Source organism: Dasypus novemcinctus, chromosome 5, assembly GCF_030445035.2.
Source record: "Dasypus novemcinctus isolate mDasNov1 chromosome 5, mDasNov1.1.hap2, whole genome shotgun sequence".
Classification (NCBI taxonomy): Eukaryota; Metazoa; Chordata; class Mammalia; order Cingulata; family Dasypodidae; genus Dasypus; species Dasypus novemcinctus.
Genome location: NC_080677.1, coordinates 113,451,578 through 113,474,816, shown reverse-complemented (window position 1 = coordinate 113,474,816; position 23,239 = coordinate 113,451,578). Strand labels below are relative to the sequence as shown.

Sequence of the window (23,239 nt, the reverse complement as noted above, 5' to 3'; positions counted from 1 at the left end):
CCATTCATCTGTTAATGGATACTTGGGTTGCTTCCTCCTTTTGTTAATTGTGAATAGTGCCATTATGAACATCAGTATGAAAATACCTGAGACCCCGCTTTCATATCTTTTCAGCATATACCTAGAAGTGAAATTGTCAGGTGTGATGGTTAGGCTAATGTGCCAACTCAGCCAGGTAATTATGCCCAGTTGTTTGGTCAAGCAAGCACTGGGCTAACTGTAGTACAAGGACATTTATGGGCTTTACTCATCAGTGAGTTTACTGCATAGATGGCTAAGTACATCTACAGTCAACCAGAGAGATTGCCGTCAGCAATGAGTGATGTTTTATCCAATCAGTTGAATGCCTTAAAAGGAGAAGTGATTTCAGCATTCAGAGAGAATTTCCCAGCTATCTTTGGACAGCCAACATCTTCTGGAAACTCATCAAGGACCTTCACTGGACTTTCATCCAGAAAGTCCAGAGCCCCTGGTTTGCAGTCTGCCTACAGCACCTGGACTTGTGTATCCCCACAGTCATGTGACAGTATCTAATAATATCTCATACTATTACAGATATTTCCTGTTCTGTTCCCCAGAGAACCCTGACTAATACAGCCAGGTAATATAGTAATTCTATTTTTAACTTTGCAAGGAAGCACAAAGCTGTTTTGCACAGGGACTGCACCATTTTACATTCCCACTAAAAATTAAAAAGTGTTCCTATTTTTCCACATCCTCTACAATGCTTGTTATTTTCTATTTTCTTAATAGTTGCCATTCTAGTGGGTGCGAAGTGGTATCTCATTGTGGTTTTGATTTGCATTTCCCTGATGGCTAATGATGTTGACCATCTTTTCATGTGCTTTTTAGCCAGTTGCATAACTTCATTGGAAATATGTCCATTCAAGTCTTTTGCCCATTTTTAAATTGGGTTGTCTTTTTGTTGTTGAGTTGTAGGATTTCTTTATGTATTCTGCAAATTAAACCCTTATCAGATATGTAGTTTCCAAATATTTTCTTCAGTTCTGTAGATTGTATTTTTACTTTATGAAGTCGTTTGATGCACAAAAGTTTTAAATTTTTATAAAGTCTCAATTATTTATTTTTTCCCTTTTGTTTTTGTGCTTTTGGTAAATCTAAAAAACCTTTGCATAATATGAAGTCCCGAGATGCCTCCCTATGCTTTCTTCTAAGAGTTTTATAGTTTTGATTCTTATATTCAGGTCTTTGATCCATTTTAAGTTGATTTTTGTATATGGTGTAAGGTAGGGGGCCATGTTCATTCTTTTGCATATGGATATCCAGTCTTCCCAGACTATTCATTCCCTTCCCACCCTTGAAATCAATTAGCTGGAATATGAAGGCTAATGTTTGGACTCTCAACTCTATTCTATTGCTCTATATGCCTGTCCTTGTGCCAGTACCATGCTTTTGTAAGAAGTTTTAAAATAGGGGAGTGTGAGTCCTCCAACATCGTTCTTCTTTTTCAAGATGTTTTTAGCTATTTGGGGTCCTCACTCTTCCATAGAAATTTGATGATTGATTTCTCCATTTCTGCTAAGAAATCCATTGGAATTCTGATTGGAATTACATTGAATTGGTAAATTGCTTTAGGTAGAATTGACATCTTAATGATATTTAGTCTTCCAATCCATGAGCATAGCATATCCTTCCATGTATTTAGGTTTTCTTTGATTTATTCTAGCAATGTTGTGTAGTTTTCCATATGTAAGTCATTTACATGTGTGTTTAAATTTATTCCTAGATATTTTATCATTTTCATTCTATTAATGTGCTGTATTACATTAACTGATTTTCTTGTATTCAACTACCCTGTATACCTGGGATAAACTCCTCTTGATCATTAAATGCTGTTAGATTCATTTTACTTGTATTTTGTTGAGGATTTTTTTGCATCTATTTTTATAATATAGATGGATGTTGAGGCTATTGGTCTGTAATTTTCTTTCCTTGTGGTATCTTAATCTGGCTTTCGCTATTAGAGTGAGGTCGACCTCATTGAATGAATTAGGGGGTGTTCTTTCATCTTCCATTTTTGGGAAAATTTTGTGCAGGATTAGTATTAATTCTTCATGTAATGCTTGATAAAATTCACCAGTGAAACCATCTGGTCCTGAGCTTTCCTTGTTGAAAAGTTTTTTTTTTTTTTAAGATTTTTATTTTATTTATCCTGCCCCCCACCTTGTGTCTTGCTTGCTGTCTGCTCTCTGTGTCCATTCCCTGAATGTTCTGTGTTTGCTTGTCTCCCTTTGTTGCATCATCTTGCTGCACCAGCTCTCTGTGGGCGTGGGCCATCAGCTCTCCACAGGCGCCAGCCAGCTTGTCTTCACAAGGAGGCCCTGGGTTTGCATCCCATATGGTAGACAGGAGCCCAATTGATTGAGCCACAGCTGCTTCCCTGGAAAGCTTTTAATTACTGATTTAATCTACTCACTATTGGTCTGTTGAAACCATGTATTTCTTCTTGAGTCAGTGAAGGTAGTTTGTGTGTTTCTAGGAATTTGTCTATTTCATCTAGGTTATCTAATTTGTTGGTATACAGTTGTTCATTGTATCCTCTTCTATTCCTTTTTTATTTCTCTGGAGTTGGTAGAAATGGTTCCTCTTTCATTTCTGATTTTAGCTATTTGTGTCCGCCTTTTTCTCCCCCCAGTCTAGCTAAAGGTTTCATTGATTTTCTCTATTGTTTTTTATTCTCCATTTCATTGATCTTTGCTCTGATCTTTATTTCCTTCTTCCAGCTTGCTTTGGGCTTAGTTTGCTCTTCTTTTTCTAGATTGTCCAATTGTGAAGTTAGGTCTCTGAATTGGGTGCTTTCTTCTTTTTTAATTTTAGCATTTAAAGGTATAAATTCTCCTCTCAGCACTTTCTTTGCTGCATCCCATTAGTTTTGGTATGTTGTGTTTTCACTTTCATTAACCTCAAGGTATTTGAAATTTCCTGTAAGATTTCTTCTTTGAGTCATTGGTTATTTAAGAGTGTGTTGTTTAATTTCCACATATTTTTGAATTTTCCAATTCTCCCTCTATTATTGATTTCTAGCTTCATCCCATTGTGATCAGAGAAGATACATTGTATGATTTCAATATCCTTTAATTTATTGAGATGTGTTTTGTGACTTAACATATGGTTTATCCTGGAGATTGATCCATGTGCACTAGAGAATGTGTATTCTGCTGCAGTTGAGTGAAGAACCATCTATTTCTCCCTTCTATTCTGTCAATATTTGTTTCAGATGTTTTGGGGCTCTGTCATTAAGTGAATAAATATTAAAAATTATTGTCTTCTTGTTGAAATGGGCCCTTTATCACTGACCTCCTTTGTCCCTCCTAACAGGTTTTGATTTAAACTCTATTTGATCTGATATTAATATAACTACCCCAGCTCTCTTTAGGTTATTATTTGTTTTGTATATATTTCTTCAACCTATCACTTTCAACCCACTTCTATCTGTGAATTCAAGGCAAATCTCTTGTATATAGCACATACTTGGGTCATGCTTCTTTATCCATCCTGCCAATTTTTTCCTTTTGACTAGAGAGTTTAATTCATTAAATACTGATAATGCAAGACTCTCTTCTCCCATTTTGTTATTTGGTCTTTGTAAGTCTTATACTTTTTTGTCTCTCTTCCATTAATGCCAATTTTAATATTTTTGTATTGCACCATTTTGTTCCCCTTCTCATTTCTTCTCGTATATATTTTTAATATATTTGCTTTGTAATTACTATGGTATTAAAATTGAACATCCAAATTCTTTAACAATCACATTTGATAACTTAATCTCTGTAGCATACATATACACTATTGCTATACACTTCTGTCCCATCTTTTTGTTGTACTTGTTACAAATTATATCTTCATACACTGTATGTCCAAATTGATAGATTTATCATTTTTTAGGAAGTACCAGGGATTGAACCCAGGACCCAATATACAGGAAGTAGGCGCTCAACCGCTGAGCCACACTTGCTCCCCCAGATTTATCATTATTTTTAATGCATTTGTGTTTTAGAACCTGTAAGAAGTAAAAAGTGGAACTGCCTACCAAAAAATACAATAGTACTGGCATTTACTTAAATACCCATGTTGTTACCTTTAGTAGAGGCCTTTCTTTATGCCATTTTAATCTACTGTCTACTGTATTTTCCTTTCAGTCAGAAGTACTCCCTTTAGCATTGCTTGTAGGGCAGGTCTTGTGGTGACAAATTCTCTCAGCTTTTGTTTACCTGAGAATATCTTAATCTCACCATTATTTTTGAAGCACAGTTTTGCTGGATACTCCCCTGGGAAATAATTCTCATGATCAGATTACAGTACTGGTTCTAAGTATGTTATGATTCTTATTGCTCTTGATATGAATTACAAGAGTTTTTCTCAGAAGGATTCCTTAAAGATTTTTTAATATAATCTGTATGAATGCACAGTGACAACAGTGAGCAATTAGGGGATTATAAAATAGTACTGAAGTACTACTGTTGCTATAGAAATTCCAAAAGTCTTGCATTCACAGTTGCATGCATTTCCCAGTCAGAATATTCAGTTTTAGACAAATAGTTATATCTTCATGCTGTCAACCTCTATGCTCAATTATTATAAAACAACAACAGAAGCCTCAAGTGTCAAGTCCAATCTCTAACAGATGACCTCGGATAGTACACCAACCTGGCCACTCAAGGTATACCATTTTGATAGGAGATTAGCTCTTTGGATTTAGACCCAGTAGGTTCAATTTGCAGAGCATCCTCTAGGTCAGGAGGACTCCTGGATGAAGAGTAGTGGGTACCTGTTCTTTTACCACAAAGCAAATTCCCAGTTTAGGCTCAAATTCAAATTCTATTATTTTAGGACAAATTGCTTCAGAATTTGCCTACCAAAAACAGTTTTTATATAAGTCAAGTGGAAAAATACCTGTACTAGTGTTCTCTGTACAAATTTTCCTTCGGATGAGGTTGGGGGTCTTTTTTTAAGAGGTCACTAAACGGAAAATCACTAATACGGAGTTTAGAGAGATCTGGTTCCTGACTCATTACCAGGCAGAAAGAGTTCTCAATCCTGAATAATTAGTGAAAAGACTGGAGGTGGTGATGCAGAAAGAGCAGTTTCGGGGATACGATGTAGTATTGTAGAGACAGATTGTTGGAAAGATAGCAAAGATTTTCTTCAAGGTTCTTCCAGGCACTTTTCCTCTGGCTATCTTGGGGAAATGTAGTATTTTCCTACCTGCCAATTACGGCTTATACACTTATCATTTATCACGTCCTAATTTAAAATATTCCTGCCTACACACTTCTAGAGAGTTTTTCCGTGTTACATACTGGAACTTGTCCCTTTGATAGAAGAGTGGCTCTGTCTTATTTTCCAAACGCTGTCTTGTGTGTGCTCCGGATCAAGTTCATCACGACTTCCTAATCTAAGAGATGCTGGTTTTTCGCTGAACACACCTGCAGTCAATATGACTGGCACAAATTGAGCACAGGGCGTTTGTCAACCCCCCCCCCCCCCCCCCCCCCCCGCCTCCCCCACCTCACGCGCTCAACTATCTTACAGGGCTTAGGCAATAGACAAAAATACTCCTCTGGTCTCCTAAAAAAAGGTAAAGCCGGGACTCCCTCCCAAAGTATTTATCAATAGGACGGCTGTTATTCCTCGAACACTCGGGTTTCCACGAGCCGCAGAAACCGGTGATGTTTCTTCCGCTGAACGGGGCGGCGGGGGGCGGGCAAGCGGCGAGCGCGCAGCCGGCGCTCAGGAGGCAGAAGGAATGCGATCCCTCTAGGACCTAGCGCGAGGAGCGAACTCGTGGAACCTCCGGCAAGGGCGCGGTTGCTGCAACCTCGGCGCAGATCGGCCAACCAGAAGCCGCGCTCGCGCAGCCGCTGGCCAATCGTCTGACCCTTTCCGTGAACCAGGGGCTATTTAAAGGTCCACGCAACCGCCACTCCGGTGTGGTCCTAGGTTGGGGTTTGTGAGGCCTCGTAGCCATGGCCGACCACATCGTGCTGTACACCGGCGCCAAGATGCCCATTCTGGGGCTAGGTACTTGGAAGGTAGGTGCCCTGGGCGCGCCATCCCCGAGCTTCGCTTCGGGCTCCTTATGCCCCGCTCCCGAGCGGCCTGGGGCGGAGAGGGACCTGGAGCGACCGGAGCTGCTCCCCCGCCTCGCCGCCGGAGGACCCTCCGGCGACTTCGCCGGCTCCCGGCGGGCGCGGGCAGGCCCTGCGAGGACCCGGGCGCCGAGGAGGCCCCACGGAGGCGGGCCAAGCCGGGCCCTGTCCTAGTCCTGCGTGGTTTCTGCGTGCGGGGTTTGGGCCCAGCGGGAGCCGGAGGCGGGCCCTGCAGCCCCCTGGTGGGCGGTTCCCCGGGTTTATGCTTTAAACCCGAGCGGGAGGCCCAGACGGAAAATCACTGAAGGGCCGTGGGACTTCCCCGAGCCTCCGCCGCCCCGGCCCCAAGGGGTGAGACCTGGGGGGCCGAGAATGCGATGGTGCAGAAAGTAATATGTGGGAAGATGAAACTCCAGTTTTTATTCTAAGTAATCTGTCCGTATTTGTTTCCGTTATTTCTCTCTCTGGAATAAGCATTCACGTGAAGCCTAGAGACTGCAAATAATTAAATTAGGCAGCACGAGTTTGCCCCCGGGACCGATCTTTCTCCTCTCGGGACGGGAAAGCTGTTGGTTTCTGTGCCCCCAAACGCTCTGCGCTGAACTCTGAAGCGGGCACTGCCTCTTGTGAGTGACATGAATGGTGTGTAAACTGCAGAAAATCTACCTGTTGGTAACAGTCAGCATCAGTATTAAAAACTTCCTCCAGAAAACTTTAAGACCACTAAAGTTTATTCACAGCGTCTCAAAGAAGTGGGTAGGAATTAAAAACTAGTCTGATTTTCAAAATTAGGGAGCACACAAAGATAGCATTGTGGTAAGATAGGCAAAACCCAGTATAGTTAAGCTCCTTATAAATTAGCGTCACCGTTCCTGTAAGTTCTCTCTTAACGGAACTTTGAATATGGGCACGGGCGGTAGATAGTTACATGCCGATAAGGGAAGGGGCAGGAGGGGTGGGGGGGTGCGGCTGGGGAGAGGGTAATTACATGCTGACAAGGGAAGGAAAGACAAAGGATTGCGTGGACTGTGAAATGGTTTGAAATAGGACAATACGGTTTTATCGCAACCCTAAAGTCTGCAACTGAAAATTAGTGAATGTAGTATGAAAAAGAAGGGTCATAGATTTGCCTTACGCCGAAAGTGTTTCTTGGCCAAAATGGTCACACTATGTGATTTGTGTTTCCTCCAGATAGCCCAGTGGTGGCTGTAAGATTGTAATTGATTTATGATCTCCATAGAGAGATAGGCCATCCGTGGTTAAAGTCCATCTGTGACAGATTATTCTCTTTGAATGGAAGTGAGAAGATATTTCCTTGACAATGGCAAATACAGTTTATATCATGATTGATGCATACAGGTAGAACTGGAGCAGAAGTGTCACAATATGAAACTTAACCTCACTGTGTGGGATGTTTCCATATTTTTATTTTATTTTATTTTTTTTATGGTTGTGGTCTTTGAAGTTAATTTCATGACCTACCATTTGAAAATCACTAGTGTAGGGTAAATAAAGAGTAAAAGTTTATAAAAGAGTGTTTCAAATCACTCACCTGAGCACTTGACACCCAAAAGGCTGTATATTTATTTGAAAGAGCAAAATCTAGACATTTTAGATAATTTATTCTGGCATCTGTAAGTGCAGTGAGGGTTAGGGATAGCATCTCTGGGTCACTGCTATTTCTAACACTTCCTTTAGTACCTGGCAAACTCCCAAAAGTTACATATTGCGTTAATGTGAATAAGTAAAATAACTTGTGTGGTGGAAATGCCAAGTTGTATATTTGGGGATAGAGGATGCAGTTTGTAGAATTGCATGGTGGTAGTGGACTGACACTGACATGGTAAGTATGGGACTTAAAGTAGATTTTATTGTATTTATTTTTTAATAGTTACACGATGATGGCTTAATACCTTTTACCCCAGTATATGTGTGCATATTATCTGACAGATGCTGGAGAAAAGATGTGGGGAGTTAAGTGCGATTAGTTTAGCTTTGTGATAACTGGAGGAGGTTCTGGGAGTGAGTACAGTTGCTTGTTCTTGGGATTTTTCCATGTTATAGTGGCTGGCCCTTAGCAGGGCTCTCCTAATCTCCAATCTGCTGTTCTGTTGAGGGTCCTCCAACTCTCTCCTCTTTATTCAGAGTTGAGGGTTTTAGGTAGGTGAGAGGCCATGTCTGCTCCAGACCCCCTGTGAGTTAAAAGGGGTTTTCCTCCAGGCAGACTTTCTTTCCCTACTAGATCATAAAAAGGCTGCCAGCATTGTATTGCCAGGGACCTTTAAAACAGAGATCGCTTTTGATTGATGGCAGCCAGTGTTGTGTTACTGATAAATGTTTTTGACCATTTTGAAAAATCATTGGTAATAAATGGTCATTGTCACCTCGTGCATGCACACACACCCAGGGCCTAGGAATGGGAATAAAATTGTTTTTCTTGACCGTTTTTCTGTTACTACCCCAGCCCTTTGAGTCATTTTTCCCCCTAATTGACAAGCCCTCCCCAAGACATTTTAATATCACAGATATACTGGATATCTGTTGCCCTTAGCAGGTCACAAACCACTGTATTAATCAAAGACTTTTTTTTGCCCCCCCTGCCCTCCCCCCACCATTTTTGCCTTTTGAGGGCAGTACTGCCCCCATTGAGAACACATGAGATAAAAGAAGAAAACACACTGAAAAAGACTTTGTGTCACTTTCCCAAAAATATTTATTTAAATATGTCCTCCTTATGCAGTGCCAGTCCTGGTCCATCCACATCTCAACAAAGTGCAGACATCAGTGTTTAGAATTCAGGGCAGAATTGATGAATATAGGAGAATGGGTGGAAGTTCACCTTGATTTTGTTAGTTTGTGTCTGTTGCTAAACCTGATTATGAGCTTTAGCATAAAATATTAGCCTGCTTGACTATGTTTTCAGTGTGATAAAGCAGTCGAAAGGCTAGATAGTTCTTTACCCATCAGCTCATTATCATTTGAAATTGCAGTTTACATTATTACTAAACAGTAAAATTAATTTGGACATACTGAACACATGCCAAGGGAGGTTGCTTATCTGCTTCAAAAAGTGCCTTTTCTGTTGATTGTGGATAGTACATTAAAGGTAACACATTGTAGTCATTTTATAGATTTTCTCAGATGGTTATTCTGTGGGAGTCTTGTGAGCATGGCAAATTTTAAGCCTTTTTTCTACAAAACTGCTAGGGTGTTGCCCTTCAGTAGGTTAACCATAGATCAGAGATTTGGTATCCCAGTTGTACAGCTTGGGCACATTGTACCTCATCGTAGAGTGAGGAGGCACAGCTTGATCAAATTGACCAAATTAGAACAGGAGTTAAACCACTTTAACTGCCAAAAGAGCCGTGTTCACTATCAGAATGCCCACCTTTTAAGTATTCAAGGTGCTGAATTGGAAACCAGAATATATTTGTGAATAAGAAATTAGAACAAATCAAATTTGGACCTGTGGCTTGATCCCTATTTCTGCATGTGTGTCTGTGGTTTTTAAAAGAGGTCATATTCCTGAACAGGGGTCGATCAACTACAGCCCATGGGCCCATTTTTGTAAATAAAGTTTTGCTGGAACATAGCTTCTCTTGTTTCTCTATGTATTGTTTATAGCTGCAGAGTTGAGTATTTGCCAGAGACCCGTATGACCCACAAAGGCTAACGAATTTACTGTTTTCCCCTTTATTGAAATAGTTTGCCAACTCCTATTCTACAAGATTATAAGTACTTAACTGGAACCTGGAATGCATTTTGAGAGATTAGTTCACAAATGCTGTTTAACTTGCATAGGGTTGAAGAGTGAAAAATTTTTCTACAGTACTACTAGTATTTAAAGAAAACCAGTGATGAAGTTGAAACTAAAAGTTCAGTATCTCTTAAATAAAAGTGCTCAGGGAAAGCTGGTTTAATTTGAAGAAGCTACACAGTGTGGTTTTCTTTGACAGTTTTTCTGAGATAGGGAACTTTTCAAGGCTTTAAAGGTTGATGATCCTGTTTCTTTATAGACCAAGTTCATATCAAAAGTTACCATTTTCCTAGTTCTTACTTCCAGGGTTATCACTGGCCCACTGTTCTTAGATGGTGGTTTTTGTTGTTGTTGTTGTTGTTTTTGCCAATGTGAAGTTTCCTTTGTTTTGTTTGTCTTCCCCCTTGACACTACAAAAGTAATCTTTGCTAGCTAGAGAAAATTTAAAAACATACAATGAAAGGAAGATCCCTCATGGCTAATACTGTAAAAGACTATGTCTTCAAGATACTTTGTTTTGATCATGTACTCTATCTTTATAACGTTTCTGGTTGGAGCTGTGATTTTCTTTTTTGACTTGTAGGGGATATGGAAGGAGGGATATTTTCTTGACGTAAGTAGCAAGAGCTACAAGAAAAGGGAGAAGAGGATGAGGTCTTAAAAGGAGTCTGTGTGTGAGAGAAACAGAGATGGGGTAATTCTCTGAGTTATTAGCTGACCTGTGAGTGCTGTGCAACAAGGAAATACACGCATCTTGTAGCGGTGATAGGGGATGTAGGATCTGAGATTTTCACAGCCATCACTTGTTGCCTTCTGCACAGAATGCATAAAATTGCAGCCCAAGATAGAGCTTTGCAAAGCCTCCCCCATATCAAAGGATCATGCCTTAGTTTGCCCAAGTTACAACAAGCCAAGTTAGTGGCAGCATCAAGATTAAAACCTGATTTAGGGTGTGGGGTTTGTACAATTCAGTTCTTTGTAATTTGGCTGTTTTGTGTACTGGTTTTCTACAGGTTTGCTGCTGGATTCACAGGAACTTATTTTCATTATTTTTCTTCTTTTTTAAAGACTCAGTTGGGACCATGCTATTTTGTTTTCATTTGATATGCATTTGCATAAGTTGATGTGGAATGAGGGAGATGTAATCATGTATTCACATTTCTAAATTAATTATTTTTTACCATATCTTCAGCTGACTGCTTTGTTGATAAGAGAAATTAATTTAGTCTCTAGATTATACGACTGGGGAGATTACTTCTGGGAAGGGTTCTGGATTGAGATAATTAATATTGAAAGTAATTTGTACATTCTAGGGAAGTGGACTTGGCCCAGTGGTTAGGGCATCCGTCTACCACATGGGAGGTCCGCGGTTCAAACCCCGGGCCTCCTTGACCCGTGTGGAGCTGGCCCACGCGTAGTGCTGATGCACGCAAGGAGTGCCGTGCCACACAGGGGTCCCCTGCGTAGGGGAGCCCCATGCACAAGGAGTGTGCCCTGTAAGGAGAGCCGCCCAGCACAAAAGAAAGTGCAGCCTGCCCAGGAATGGTGCCGCACACACGGAGAGCTGACACAGCAAGATGACCCAACAAAAAGAAACCCAGAGTCCCGTGCCACTGACAACAACAGAAGCGGACAAAGAAGAACACACAGCAAAATGGACACAGAGAACAGACAACTGGGGCAGGGTGGGGGGGAGGGCAGAAGGGGAGGGAGAGAAATAAAATAAAATAAATCTTTAAAAAAAAAAAAAAAAGTAATTTGTACATTCTTGGCACTTTAATCCCAGAGTATGACTTTTCCAAACCCAGAGGACTTGTCTTCTTACTGCCAGTCTCTCCCTGACTCTCTGGGTTCCCCATGTGTATGGAAAACCCCAGAGTGGTGGTCAGAAGCAAGGCTCTTTGCCAGGGTATGCATCCTGCCATCACTTACTAACATCCTGGTCTTGGGCCAGTTCCTTAGCCTTTCTGTGCTTAGTGTCTTCATCTATAGAAGCTGTGGTGATAACTCAGTGAGATGAGGCATCAAAAACTAGTACATAGTAAATGGTAGCTATTGTTTTCACTGTCATCTGTAGTATGCTGCATACTCCACTTGGTAGAGTTCTATCCAGGTGAGGTGTCTGTGCTGATATAAGCCTTCTGGTAAACAATATACCTATCTCAGGGTCAGCCCTGTCTCGGCCACCCTGGGGGAGCCACTGGCCACCCTACTATGGCATACCCTTGGCCCTGGGTTACATTTTCCACCACTGCAAAGGCCTCCTCTTTTTTTTTTTTTTGCAAAGGTGTCTTTAAGCCAGGGAGTCAGACATGCAGCTTCCATTTTGCAGGAGCCTCTGTTATGAATTGCCACAACACCTACAAATTTAATTTGTAAAAACTGCTTAAAATTCCTTGCTCCTTTGTAAGAAGTTTGATCAGTCTCCCAGCTTGTGTGTCTCCAGCTAATTCATGTTCTATCCAGTTCTATCAAGAAGCAGAACTTCTTCATGACCTCCCAGGAAGTTGTTTCTTGCTGGTTTCAAAACTGAAAAATCAAGTTAATCCAAAAGAGGAAAAAAAAGAGTGGATGGGTGAGGATTCACTGGCCAGCAAAACTGACAGTTGCTGGCTTAGGCCATAAGCAATTCAAAGCTGGAGGTGATGTCACTGGGATTTGGTCTTTCTCAACACCTCATCTGACCCTCAACTCTGGTTTCCTGTAGCAACTCCAGGCTCATTTTCTTTCAGCACTGTGACCCCAGCAGAATGAAAGCTAGTTTTAGTGAGTCCACCAGAGTCAAAAATAGAATTTTACTTGGGTCTTATTCCTGCCCCTGTATACCCACTGCTGTGGCAGATGGAGTGTATGGCTGGGCCAGGGCTGGGGCTGCAAGGTATAGGGCAAGCACAGTACAGGGTGGGCAGCATCAGTTTCTCAGAAAAAACAGTCAAGGTGCCAGAAAGCTTGGAGAGAGGTAAGCGTGTGCTGGGCAGATTTCCCACCTGGATCCCTCACATTTCCTTGGAAAGAGGATGTTGTGCCGTCTCTGCTCACCTCAGTGATGTCTGTGCCTGAGATGCCAGAGAGAGGCTGGGGTAAGTCATACTTCTCTTCTGGGCATGCTAAGACCTTCCTCTCTGCCTCCTTCCTTGAACCCTGAGGGGTGGCAGAGGTTGCAGGTGCAGCCTTTTAGAGCCTTCAAAGATGCAAAGAGGTGTCTAGACTGATGAAAGGTCTTTTCTTCACTTAGACTTGAGGGTGGGCAGCACTCACTCTTGCCTCCCTGCTCTCCAGGAGGTGGCCAGCAAGCATGGTATGTGTGCAGGTTCTGGTAATGAACTTGTTCTACTAACCTGTGCTCTCCACTCCCCCGCACCCCCCCAGACTCTTCACAGCAACCAGTGTCAAAACAGCAGGTATTTGCAACTGCTGATGGCCCCCAGTTCTCCAAGGAAATGTGCTCTATTCAGTCAAGGGTCCATTGCACAGATGTTTTTTATTCACCTCTGAGGTTCTCTGCTCTGAAGAGGAGCAGTAAGAAGATGAATTAGGTATCTGTCCAGCAAACCAGAGTGCAAGTGAAGCTGAGATGGTTATCCAGGCACTTCCTCTTCCTCCCACCCCCAGCAGTCAGCAGCAACTGCTCCCGCCACTCAGATGACCAGATGGTTTGGGCATGAATGCCCATTCAGTCTCTGTGGAGTGCTGACCACAAACCAGATCCCCTTCTTCCCCTTGCCTTCAGCTCATTTTTGTCTGCTAATATCTGTGAGGGGCTTTCTCTCATTTCCACCTCTTAAAGCATATTCTCACACAATGAGGTCCTCACCATCAGGGCAGTGAGAACTGAAGCACAGGCCTTCGGATCAGCTTCAGTAACACTCTTGGTTTCACAGTAACCTCCCAGAACGAGAGAGAGTACGAGAGAGAAAGTGCCAGTGTGTGAGTCCATCTGAGAAAGAACAGTACAGGCGTGCGCTGACTGAACTCAGAAACCAAATGGGAATTTGGGCAAACATTTAAAGCTGTTTTTAAAATAGTTTGAGCTGTTAGGAGGAAATGGTATCCCTTATTATTTCAGGAACCTTATAGATTAAGATAGAGTGAGGGTTTTTAAAATAGAGTGGTTTATAAATCATCAAATGTGGAGGAAAAAAGGAAGCAAGATAGTTTTAGCAGTCTTTTTTTTTTTTTAATTATTGAAATATATCATTCATACATGAATATACATAAACAATAAGTGTATAATGAAAGTTGCTGACTTACAAAACAAACATACAGATCATCATACAGGGCTCCCATACATCACCCCATCACCAACACTGGCGAGACATTTGTTAAAAAATATGGAAGAGCATCATCAAAATATCACTACTAACTATAGCCCATATCTTATATTTGGTGTATTTCCCCCCCAGACCACCTATATTAGCCAAAGGGGTGCTGTTGCAAAGCACCAGAAATCTGTTGGTTTTTATAAAGGGTATTTATTTAGGGTAGAAGCCTACAATTACAAGGCTTTAAAGGGTACAAGTCAAGGTACCATAAGAGGTACTGTCTCACCAAATGCCTGTTGCCACGTATTGAAGCAAGATGGCTGCCAATATCTGCAAAGGTTCTGCCTTCCTCGCTCTTCAGGCTCCATGCATCCAGCTTCTTCCTACCTCAGCTGTCGGCTGGCAGAGGGGTTCATCTCTCTTCCCAGGGCCACAAGATCCTCTGTGTGTCTTCGCTGTGTATCATCTGTGTGAGAGTGTTTTATCCCCACCAAGGGGTGGGGACTCAACCCTGCACCCCTTAATTACTTGATAAATAAAAGCCCTAATCTTGATTTAGTAAAAGTGAAACCTCTGAATCTAATGCAGTCTAATACGCCCAGAGAGGAACAGGCCAGTTTACAAGCACAATCCAATATCTATTTTTGGAATTCAAAAACAATATCAAATTGCTACAACCAGAATCACCTTTATAAATCACCAGTGTTAGTTGTACTCACTCTAATGTATTACCATCAACTCTATTCATTTCCACACTTTTAGAATTAACCTTATTAAAAATTCTACATACATTAAGAATCATCTGTTGTTCTCAACCCACATTCTATTTCCAGTAATTTATATTCTAAAGTTTACCTCCATGAGTTTATTCATTATATTTTGATCATATTAGTGAGAACAAACAATATTTGTCCTTTTGTGTCTGGCTTATTTATCTCAACATATATTTCCAGGGTTAAACCACATTGTCATATATATCCCGATTTCATTTCTTCTTACATCTGGATAGTATTCCATTGTGTGTATAAACCATATTTTGTTTATCCACTCAGTTGATGGACACTTGGGCTGCTTCCCTAGTTTAGCAATTGTGAATAATGCTGCTGTGAACATCAGTATAGTTTTAGCAGTCTGTTTTAAGTGGCTATCAGATTTTCTTTTTTTTTTTTTTAATATGTATTATTTACTTCTCTCCCCTTCCCCTCCCCTCCCCCCAGTTGTCTGTTCTCTGTGTCCATTTTGCTGAGTGTTCTTCTTTGTCCACTTTTGTTGTCAGTGGCATGGGACTCTGGGTTTCTTTTTGTTGGGTCATCTTGGTGTGTGTGGAGCCATTCCTGGGCAGGCTGCACTTTCTTTGGCGCTGGGCGGCTCTCCTTATGGGGCGCACTCCTTGTGCGTGGGGCTCCTCTATGCGGGGGACACCCCTGCGTGGCACGGCACTCCTTGCGTGCATCAGCACTGTGCATGGGCCAGCTCCACACGGCACAAGGAGGCCCGGGGTTTGAACTGCGGACCTCCCATGTGGTAGACGGACGCCCTAACTACTGGGACAAGTCCTCTTCCCTGTCAGATTTTCTTAAAATGAAAAATTGTGGCATTTCAATTTGTATTTCCCCATATCTGAGAGTAAATAGGTTGAGGATGCTCCCTCAGAAATTTGTGTAGGCCCTTCCTTTGCTGAAATTAAAGGTACAGGAACTTCAATAAGGATCAAAAAGGACCAGTAATTTCACATTTCCCTTCTTTGGTTTCATGGAGAGAGAGAGAGAGAGAGAGAGAGAGAGTGTGTCCCCGTCCCTGACTTTTATGTTCCTTTTCCTTTCAGTCCCCTCCAGGCAAAGTGACAGAGGCTGTGAAGGTAGCCATTGACATAGGGTACCGCCACATTGACTGTGCCCATGTGTACCAGAATGAGAATGAGGTGGGAATTGCCATCCAGGAGAAGCTCAAGGAGCAAGTGGTGACGCGCAAGGACCTCTTCATTGTCAGCAAGGTACTACTTTCTAGGAGGAGACTGGGGGAAGGGTTCTTACTCAGACATACCCAGTGACAGCCTCACTTCAGGAGCTGATTCAGTGTTCTGGGACTTTCTTCTGTGTTTACAGTTACCACCTAGCAGGTAACTCTTTTGGAAGTGTGCTGCCTGGAGGCAGTAGAGGGCTCTGGAGTTTCCCTGTCCATGGCTGTCTGTTGGATGGTCACTCCATCTCTGGACCCTTTGATTTGAATGCCATGCTGTGATAGGGCTGAGGCTGTGGGTTGGCTGTCTATTTCCAGTGCATTTTCTTTGGGATGGACCTTTGTTTCCATCTGCAGACTGGTTGTCAGACTGAGGCTGACTTTTAAAAGACCAGTCTGGTAGGACTGAGAGCTTGTGTTTAGATCCTGCCCGTTCTATTTCATGCCTTCTCTTTGGTTCTTTTGAGAGCTTTCCTTGACCTGATAATTACTTTGAAAAGTTAGGATCCTCACCCTTAGCTGAATCACCTCAGCAATAGCATCATGATAAAATGGGTGGGTTGTGGGGAAAGGGAAATGAATCCTTTGTCTTTTGAGCTTTCTGGCTTCCAACCAAGAAACAGCCTTTTAAGCAGCCATGATAAGATGTGCTCTCTTTCTGTTTTCAGCTCTGGTGCACATACCACGAGAAAAGCATGGTGAAAGGAGCCTGCCAGAAGACACTTAGTGACCTCAAGCTGGACTACCTGGACCTCTACCTTATTCACTGGCCTACAGGCTTTAAGGTATGGGGTACAAGGCTCAGACCAATTCCCCTATAACCCATGTGTAAGTGTTAGGACCTCCTTTGCTAGAAGTCTATGTTGGATAGACTTTTAGGGCCTTTCTTCTCAAAGATGAGTGCATGGACCAGCAGCAGTGTTATCAATGGGGACTTGTTCGAAATTATGATCTCAGGCCCCACCCCAGGTCTTCTGAACCAGAAACTGTAGTTAAACAGGAACCACAGGTGACTTCTCTGCCCATTATAAAGTGTGAGGATTACTACTCTTTGTCATTTGGTGATCGTATAATTTAAAACTTCATGACAGCAAACATAGCTCAGGTGACACCACTGTCCCTACTGCACATAGGCCATAAGCAACATCTGGAGGCAGGTCTCCTCATCTGCCTCCAAAAACATAAACAAATATATCCACACATACTTTCCATGTTTGTATGTACATCCACGCATTCCACACATGTACCCTATGCTATGGAAGCTTGACAGATACTTGCCAACAGCTTGGTTCTTTGCACAGAAAGAATTCTAGCTTTCTTACATCCTTTGTCTTCTTTTTGGCCACTGGTTCAGTTTTCTACTTGGCCAGCCAGGTTGAGAAGCGTGCGTTTTATCCTATAGCTCTATTTCATTGCATCGTGGTTTGTCAGAATCTGAAGGTTCTTGACTTTCATCCTTGGTTTTTCATGGTAAGCTAGCGAGGCTCAGTGAGGTGACGGTTTTAGAGATTAGCGATCCAGCCAGGACTTGGGCCTCATGGGTCCCGGTTTCGATCCTTGCCCTATCTACACACTCCAGCCCTTAATGGGGCCAGTCTCTCTGACGGAGTATCAACATCTCTGCCTAATAGTCCCTCACATACATGAGGGGTAATGATTGCTAAGCTTCAAGCCTTTTAGATAGCAAAAGTGTTTGGGGTTTTCCTGCTTGTCATCTTTTTCACATGGACAAGCAGACTTGTCCTTGATTATTTCCTGAAAATTTAGCCAGCTGTCATAGTTTAGAAAACGTTTTCTGCAACTTTATTTTCAAAGAAGCAGTTCCCCCACCAGGTCTATAAAGGGCTGTTACTGATTTTTGTTGTTGTTCTGCTTTGTTTTATTATATTGACAGCCTGGGAAGGAACTTTTTCCGTTGGATGAGTCAGGCAATGCAGTTCCCAGTGACACCGATTTTGTGGACACATGGGCGGTAAGGCAGTCCCTGATTTGACCTTATTCTTCTTTGCCAGCTTCATCTTCTTGTGAGAGAGTGAACAAGGTGTGAGAAACCTGTTCTTCGATTCTTTTTACTGTACTTTGTTATTGTCTTTGTGTTTTTTCCCCACATATCTCTTAAAATTAAATCCTGCCTTTTCCCTACCATCTCTTGGCTTCTAAAAGGTCTAATTAGTTTGCTCTGAATCATGAGGATAGGACTTACTTTATCTCCTTGTCCTTTGGCAAATTTGGTCACCAAGCTGATACTCTTTTCCCTCTAGGCCATGGAAGAGCTGGTGGATGCGGGGTTGGTCAAAGCTATTGGAGTGTCTAACTTCAACCACCTCCAAATAGAGAGGCTCTTAAACAAACCTGGCCTAAAATATAAGCCTGCTGTTAACCAGGTAAACATACACCAGAGAATCTGGTCTCCCTGGGATAATATTTTACTGTGTGATCCTAGCAGTTTCTTCTTATTTACATTACTCTGAGCGTAACCAGGAGTCAGGTTTCTGAATGTTTTTCAGAGTCCCAGATTTCTGATTCAGAATGACAGTGACACATATGGGAGCAAAATTAGTGGGAGAGAAGGAGTTTGAGCCTGGCGTGTGATGACAGATTAGCATGTGGACGTTGAGATCCTCAGACCTGTGACAGTTGCTAAATGGATAAAATCAGAAAAAGCCTTTAGGAAATGTGGCCATGGTACATTAGTAACAAGATTATAACATCAAGGACACTAGCTAGGAAATACAGAAGCTTTATAGCTTACCTGGGAGGTAGGACATTTGTTAGACCTGTTTTTCTGCCTGGGAAGAAAAGGGAGTTGGCGTGGGGAATGTCCTGTATGTAACATCGCTGTGTGCCTGCAGTGCCCCCAGAAACCCTCCTGTTTTCTTTTGCAGATTGAGTGCCACCCGTACCTAACTCAGGAGAAGTTATTCCAGTACTGCCAGGCCAAGGGCATCATAGTGACTGCCTACAGTCCCCTTGGCTCTCCTGACAGGCCCTGGTGAGGTTTCCTTGGGGGTCATATTCTCCTGTCAAGTGATGAAGATTAGAAAAGACTAAAAAGAAGAATTCTGCATCAAGGGGAATGCTTCTGGGGCTGATCTGTAGACATCCTGGGGTGCCTCAGGAGATGCTGAGGGTTCCTCTGCCAGATGGAGTGTCTCTGTTGGAGTTGTGGTTGCCTGGAGTGGGTGCTGATGTGTGTTCACATGGATGTCCTCTCTTTCTCCAGGGCCAAGCCTGAGGACCCCTCCCTCCTGGACGATCCCAGGATCGAAGCAATTGCAACAAAGCATAATAAAACCACAGCCCAGGTATAGCCATTTCCAGGCCCTCGTGACTGTTCCCTGAAGGGAAGGGGCCTGAGTGCCTGAGCACCGTGAGGACCTCTGGAAGTGCTGTTTGGGGTCCTGGAGTACATAGTAGAAGGAGCACAGATTGGGAATTTAGAAGATTGCCATGTGGTCTGGGCCAATAATACCTGCTCCTACCTTAATAGGTTGCCATAAGGAACAACAGTTGTTAATTTATGTGAAAGCTCATCCCTCTACAACCTTAGGAGTACTGATAGCACCTACAAATGAAACATTCTGTCTCTGCAAGTGGTAGTGAGTTCCTGGTCAGTGACCAGTCTCATCATATGCCATATACCCAGGGCAACACTGAAGCGCGGAGCCGAGTGGCGCTAAGAGCAGGACTGGAGTCACATCTGGACCTGAATGCCTCCCCTCCCTGTTTTTTGATGTGACCTTGGACAAATTACTTAATATCGCTGAAACTGTTTTCTCACCTGTGAGCTTTGGCATTTCTGTCTTCTGCATGTGTACCTATAAGATTAAGTGTAATTTCCCCGTGGGTTTCCAGGTGCTGATCCGGTTCCCCATTCAGAGGAATATGGTGGTGATCCCCAAGTCCGTGACACCTGAACGCATCACTGAGAACTTTCAGGTAAGATCCAGTTGGTTGGCCCAGGGCTGGGGGGAGGACTTTCACGGGCTTCTCAGCGGTTCCTGGAGAGCGCCTGCCCTCGGGCTCCATGGGCATAGTGACAGTCTTTTCCCTGAGATAGTTTCTCTTCAGTGATACTTCCTGGCTCCTGGGTTTGTATCAGGATTCCATTCGTTACCAGTTGTAAATAATTTCGTTACCAGGGGTAAATAATTACCTACTCTATGCCTCTTTCCACATCTGTAAAATGGAGTTAATACCTATTTCAAGGATTGTTGTGATGATTAAGATGATGCATCAAAAGGCTTCATGCAGTGTTTGGGGCCTTAGCTGCTGTGATAAGGCTATGGACCATGAAGGACCCTGCAGGCCGCTTAGCCCGCATGCAAAGAAATCGCCTGCCTGTGCGTGTCAGGGCAGGGGTGAAGCGCCCCCTGTTGGGCACTCGGAGCACGTTCGAAAGCAGACCAGACTGTCTCCCTGCTTGCCTCTCACCCCAGCCTGGAGAACGCCCCCAGAGCTGCTCTGTGAGGTGCATTTGTTCTCATCGAGCAAAGCAGTGTCACCAGGGATGTTTGCCTGTTCATCTGACAACTGGTCCAGAGTGTGGCACAGCCACGGGGCCCACGGCTGTATTTGGCAGTCAGCTCAGCCTTTCCTCGTGAGGCCGCAGTGCAGGTTCCTGGATGGCTGTTTGCACAGCGGCAGCTCGTTTTGCCTGGCTCCATAGGCTGGCCCTGAACATGCTCAGGAAACGGGGGTGGAAGGGAGTGGCGCTTGTTGATAGCTCAGTAGGGCAGATGGTTTTCTTCTTAATGTATGGAAGGGAAACTACCAATTCAAGGCACAGCAATGAAATGATGGCCACTATGGGAAGCACTTATCCTACCAGAAATGGAGCTTTTGTTTCATATTTCATTTTTAAAGGTGTTTTTAAAAATTAGTAAATTGCTAATCTCAAAATGTTAATAAAATTTTTTAATTTTTGTGTCTTACCTCATAGCCTTTGCACTTTTTTTCATGGTTGTAATCCTGGAATACCCAACAGACTTTCTTTCTTTATGTTCCACAACTGGCTGAAGCTCAGGGCCCATCTCGATCCACCTGAGTCTGCTGCCCCTCAGGTCCTTACCTCGGGCCACCATCTGCTAGAGTGGATTGCCTGCTGGCCTCCCAGGGTGCTCTCTCACCCTCTCTGTCAAAACCTTATTTGGATTTTTAGGCCCGTCTTGATGCCATCTCCTCCTTGGCACATTCTTCAGTTCTTCAGCTGGGATTTATTTCTAATTCCTCTGGACTCCCTGAGTGCTTTGTTAGTGTCTTTGATATAGTCTGTGATTAAGTTTTCCTTGATTTATAGCTCTTGAAATGCTTCTTTGCTTCATTGTAAACTGAGGCAGAGATACATCTTACCCATAATTATATTCCCCACTGGTGCTTATCAAAACAGAAGAGCTCAGCAATGTTTTCGAAATCAAATAAAAAATATCATTTTCCTTGGAAGTCCCAGAAGGGAAAGATCCTTTCATTGTTCCATGTCATAGCTAGCCATAACGTGTGCATTCTCTCAATATTAATGTAGTAAGCTTTTTCTAAATTCAATTTCCCCTACTGCCTCTACCATTCAAGGCAGTGGCAGACAAGTGTCATTGATTGTGGTCCTGCTCAAAACTGTTTTGATACTTTGATATTTTATATTGTTTTTGATCTTTATTACAGAGTTTATTGGATTTTGTCTTTATTTTATTTTAGGTCTTTGATTTTGAGCTAAGCAGTGTGGATATGACCACCTTACTCAGTTACAACAGGAACTGGAGGGTCTGTTCCTTGATGAGGTGAGTGCATCCTGATGTGTGGTACTAAGTCCCAGGAGATTGTCAGGTGCTGTAAAACAAAAGAAGAACTCCTGGAAGTCTTAATTTCCAAGTCCTATTACTACAGTTCTTTTGGCTTTTGCACATTTCTTTGCTGTCTCTTCCATGTGCAGCATTTAAACCATGATCAGCTAAACTACTCAAAGTCTTGGTTTGGAAAATGCCCCAAGAGATCTATTCCAGATATCTTATCCTCCTGCCCCAGGTGCCCTATTGGCCTAAGAGGTCTAAACTGAAAGAACCACATTCCTTTTTATTTAATTTTCCAGTCTTAGTAGGTGATGTGAAACTAGATGAGTCCAGGTGGCCCTGTCCCACCTTCTTGAAAGAATTTACTTGTGACTCTTGGTCTTAATGACTAACAAAATAGGAAGACCATGGCACTGGGGCTTGACAGAGTCCCAGCTCTGACACAGAGAAGCCTCATGACCCTGAGAAAGTCATTCAGCCGCTTGGACCTGCAGAGCCCAATCTAGCTGGCCTGGCTCCCTGAGCATGTCGCTGTTGCCTGTGGCCTCAGACGCAAAATAGGCCAAAAAAATAGCTCACTGGCAGCCCCCAACCAGGTGAAAAGTCATGACCTGCAGCCTCAGAACTGGCTTGTAGGCTTAGGGAGACACTTCTGCCTTTCTGTAATTTCTTATGGTCAAAATCTATTCCTCAAAAACAAGTGTGTTCCTGGTTTTTCCTGGCAGCGCATCCTCCCACAAGGATTACCCGTTCTCTACTGAGTTTTGAAGCTGTGGATACCTGCTCTTCCCTAAGTGGCTGCTCCTGTTTTTCCTGACTCCTTTTTTCTTGACAAGTGTAGTGTGACCCATGTCCTTAGCATCATGAGGACTAACTAGGACGGTTGTCCAGCTGGGCCTTGGGGTCTGAAGAGCACTATCTGTAGATTAGAAGTCTTTTCCAGTATTCTTTGCCCTTTTTCTTTCCTCACTGGGAAGTACAACTTGAATACCCCTTTCTGACCAAGGAGAAGTAAAATCTAATGTCTAAGTAATGCCACTAACCATTGGGTTTTGACTGTTGGAATTACAAGCCCCTCTCAGCCAGACTTCTCCTTCCTCAAATAAAAAGTGCTTTTGTGAGCCAAAAGCTGTTTCATTTGTTTGTTTTGTTTTTATTTTAAAACCCCATCTCCTCCTTCAGTGTCACCCCCAACCTTAATCCTTTGATACCTATAAAGCAGGCTCTTCAGAGTGCAACAGGCATGAAGATGTAGGTTCTTTCAGCTAGAGACCTCACCCCAGGACCTTATCCACTCACCCTGGGGTGGATCATCCTGGCTGTACTTTGGAATCACTTGAGTTTTGAATGTAACTGGTGTTTGTTTGA

General features: G+C 42.9%; 1 protein-coding gene across 1 annotated transcript; it reads left to right on the top strand.

Annotated features, from left to right (window-relative positions):
- Positions 1–5,805: 5,805 nt before the first annotated feature.
- AKR1B1 (aldo-keto reductase family 1 member B) lies at positions 5,806–22,999 on the top strand. The gene is made up of 10 exons (XM_058297378.2): positions 5,806–6,053; positions 15,955–16,122; positions 16,757–16,873; positions 17,983–18,060; positions 18,350–18,472; positions 18,974–19,080; positions 19,312–19,393; positions 19,944–20,027; positions 21,780–21,862; positions 22,597–22,999. Exons 1-10 carry the CDS (start codon positions 5,988–5,990, stop codon positions 22,637–22,639), a joined length of 951 nt encoding a protein of 316 aa, XP_058153361.1. The 5' UTR covers positions 5,806–5,987; the 3' UTR covers positions 22,640–22,999.
- Positions 23,000–23,239: the final 240 nt, after the last annotated feature.

Coding starts and splice junctions, on each gene's coding strand:
- AKR1B1 (XM_058297378.2), top strand. CDS start 5,988: ATGGCCGACCACATCGTGCTGTACACCGGCGCCAAGATGCCCATTCTG. Junction 6,054..15,954: donor TGGGGCTAGGTACTTGGAAG/GTAGGTGCCCTG, acceptor TTTTCCTTTCAG/TCCCCTCCAGGCAAAGTGAC. Junction 16,123..16,756: donor ACCTCTTCATTGTCAGCAAG/GTACTACTTTCT, acceptor TTCTGTTTTCAG/CTCTGGTGCACATACCACGA.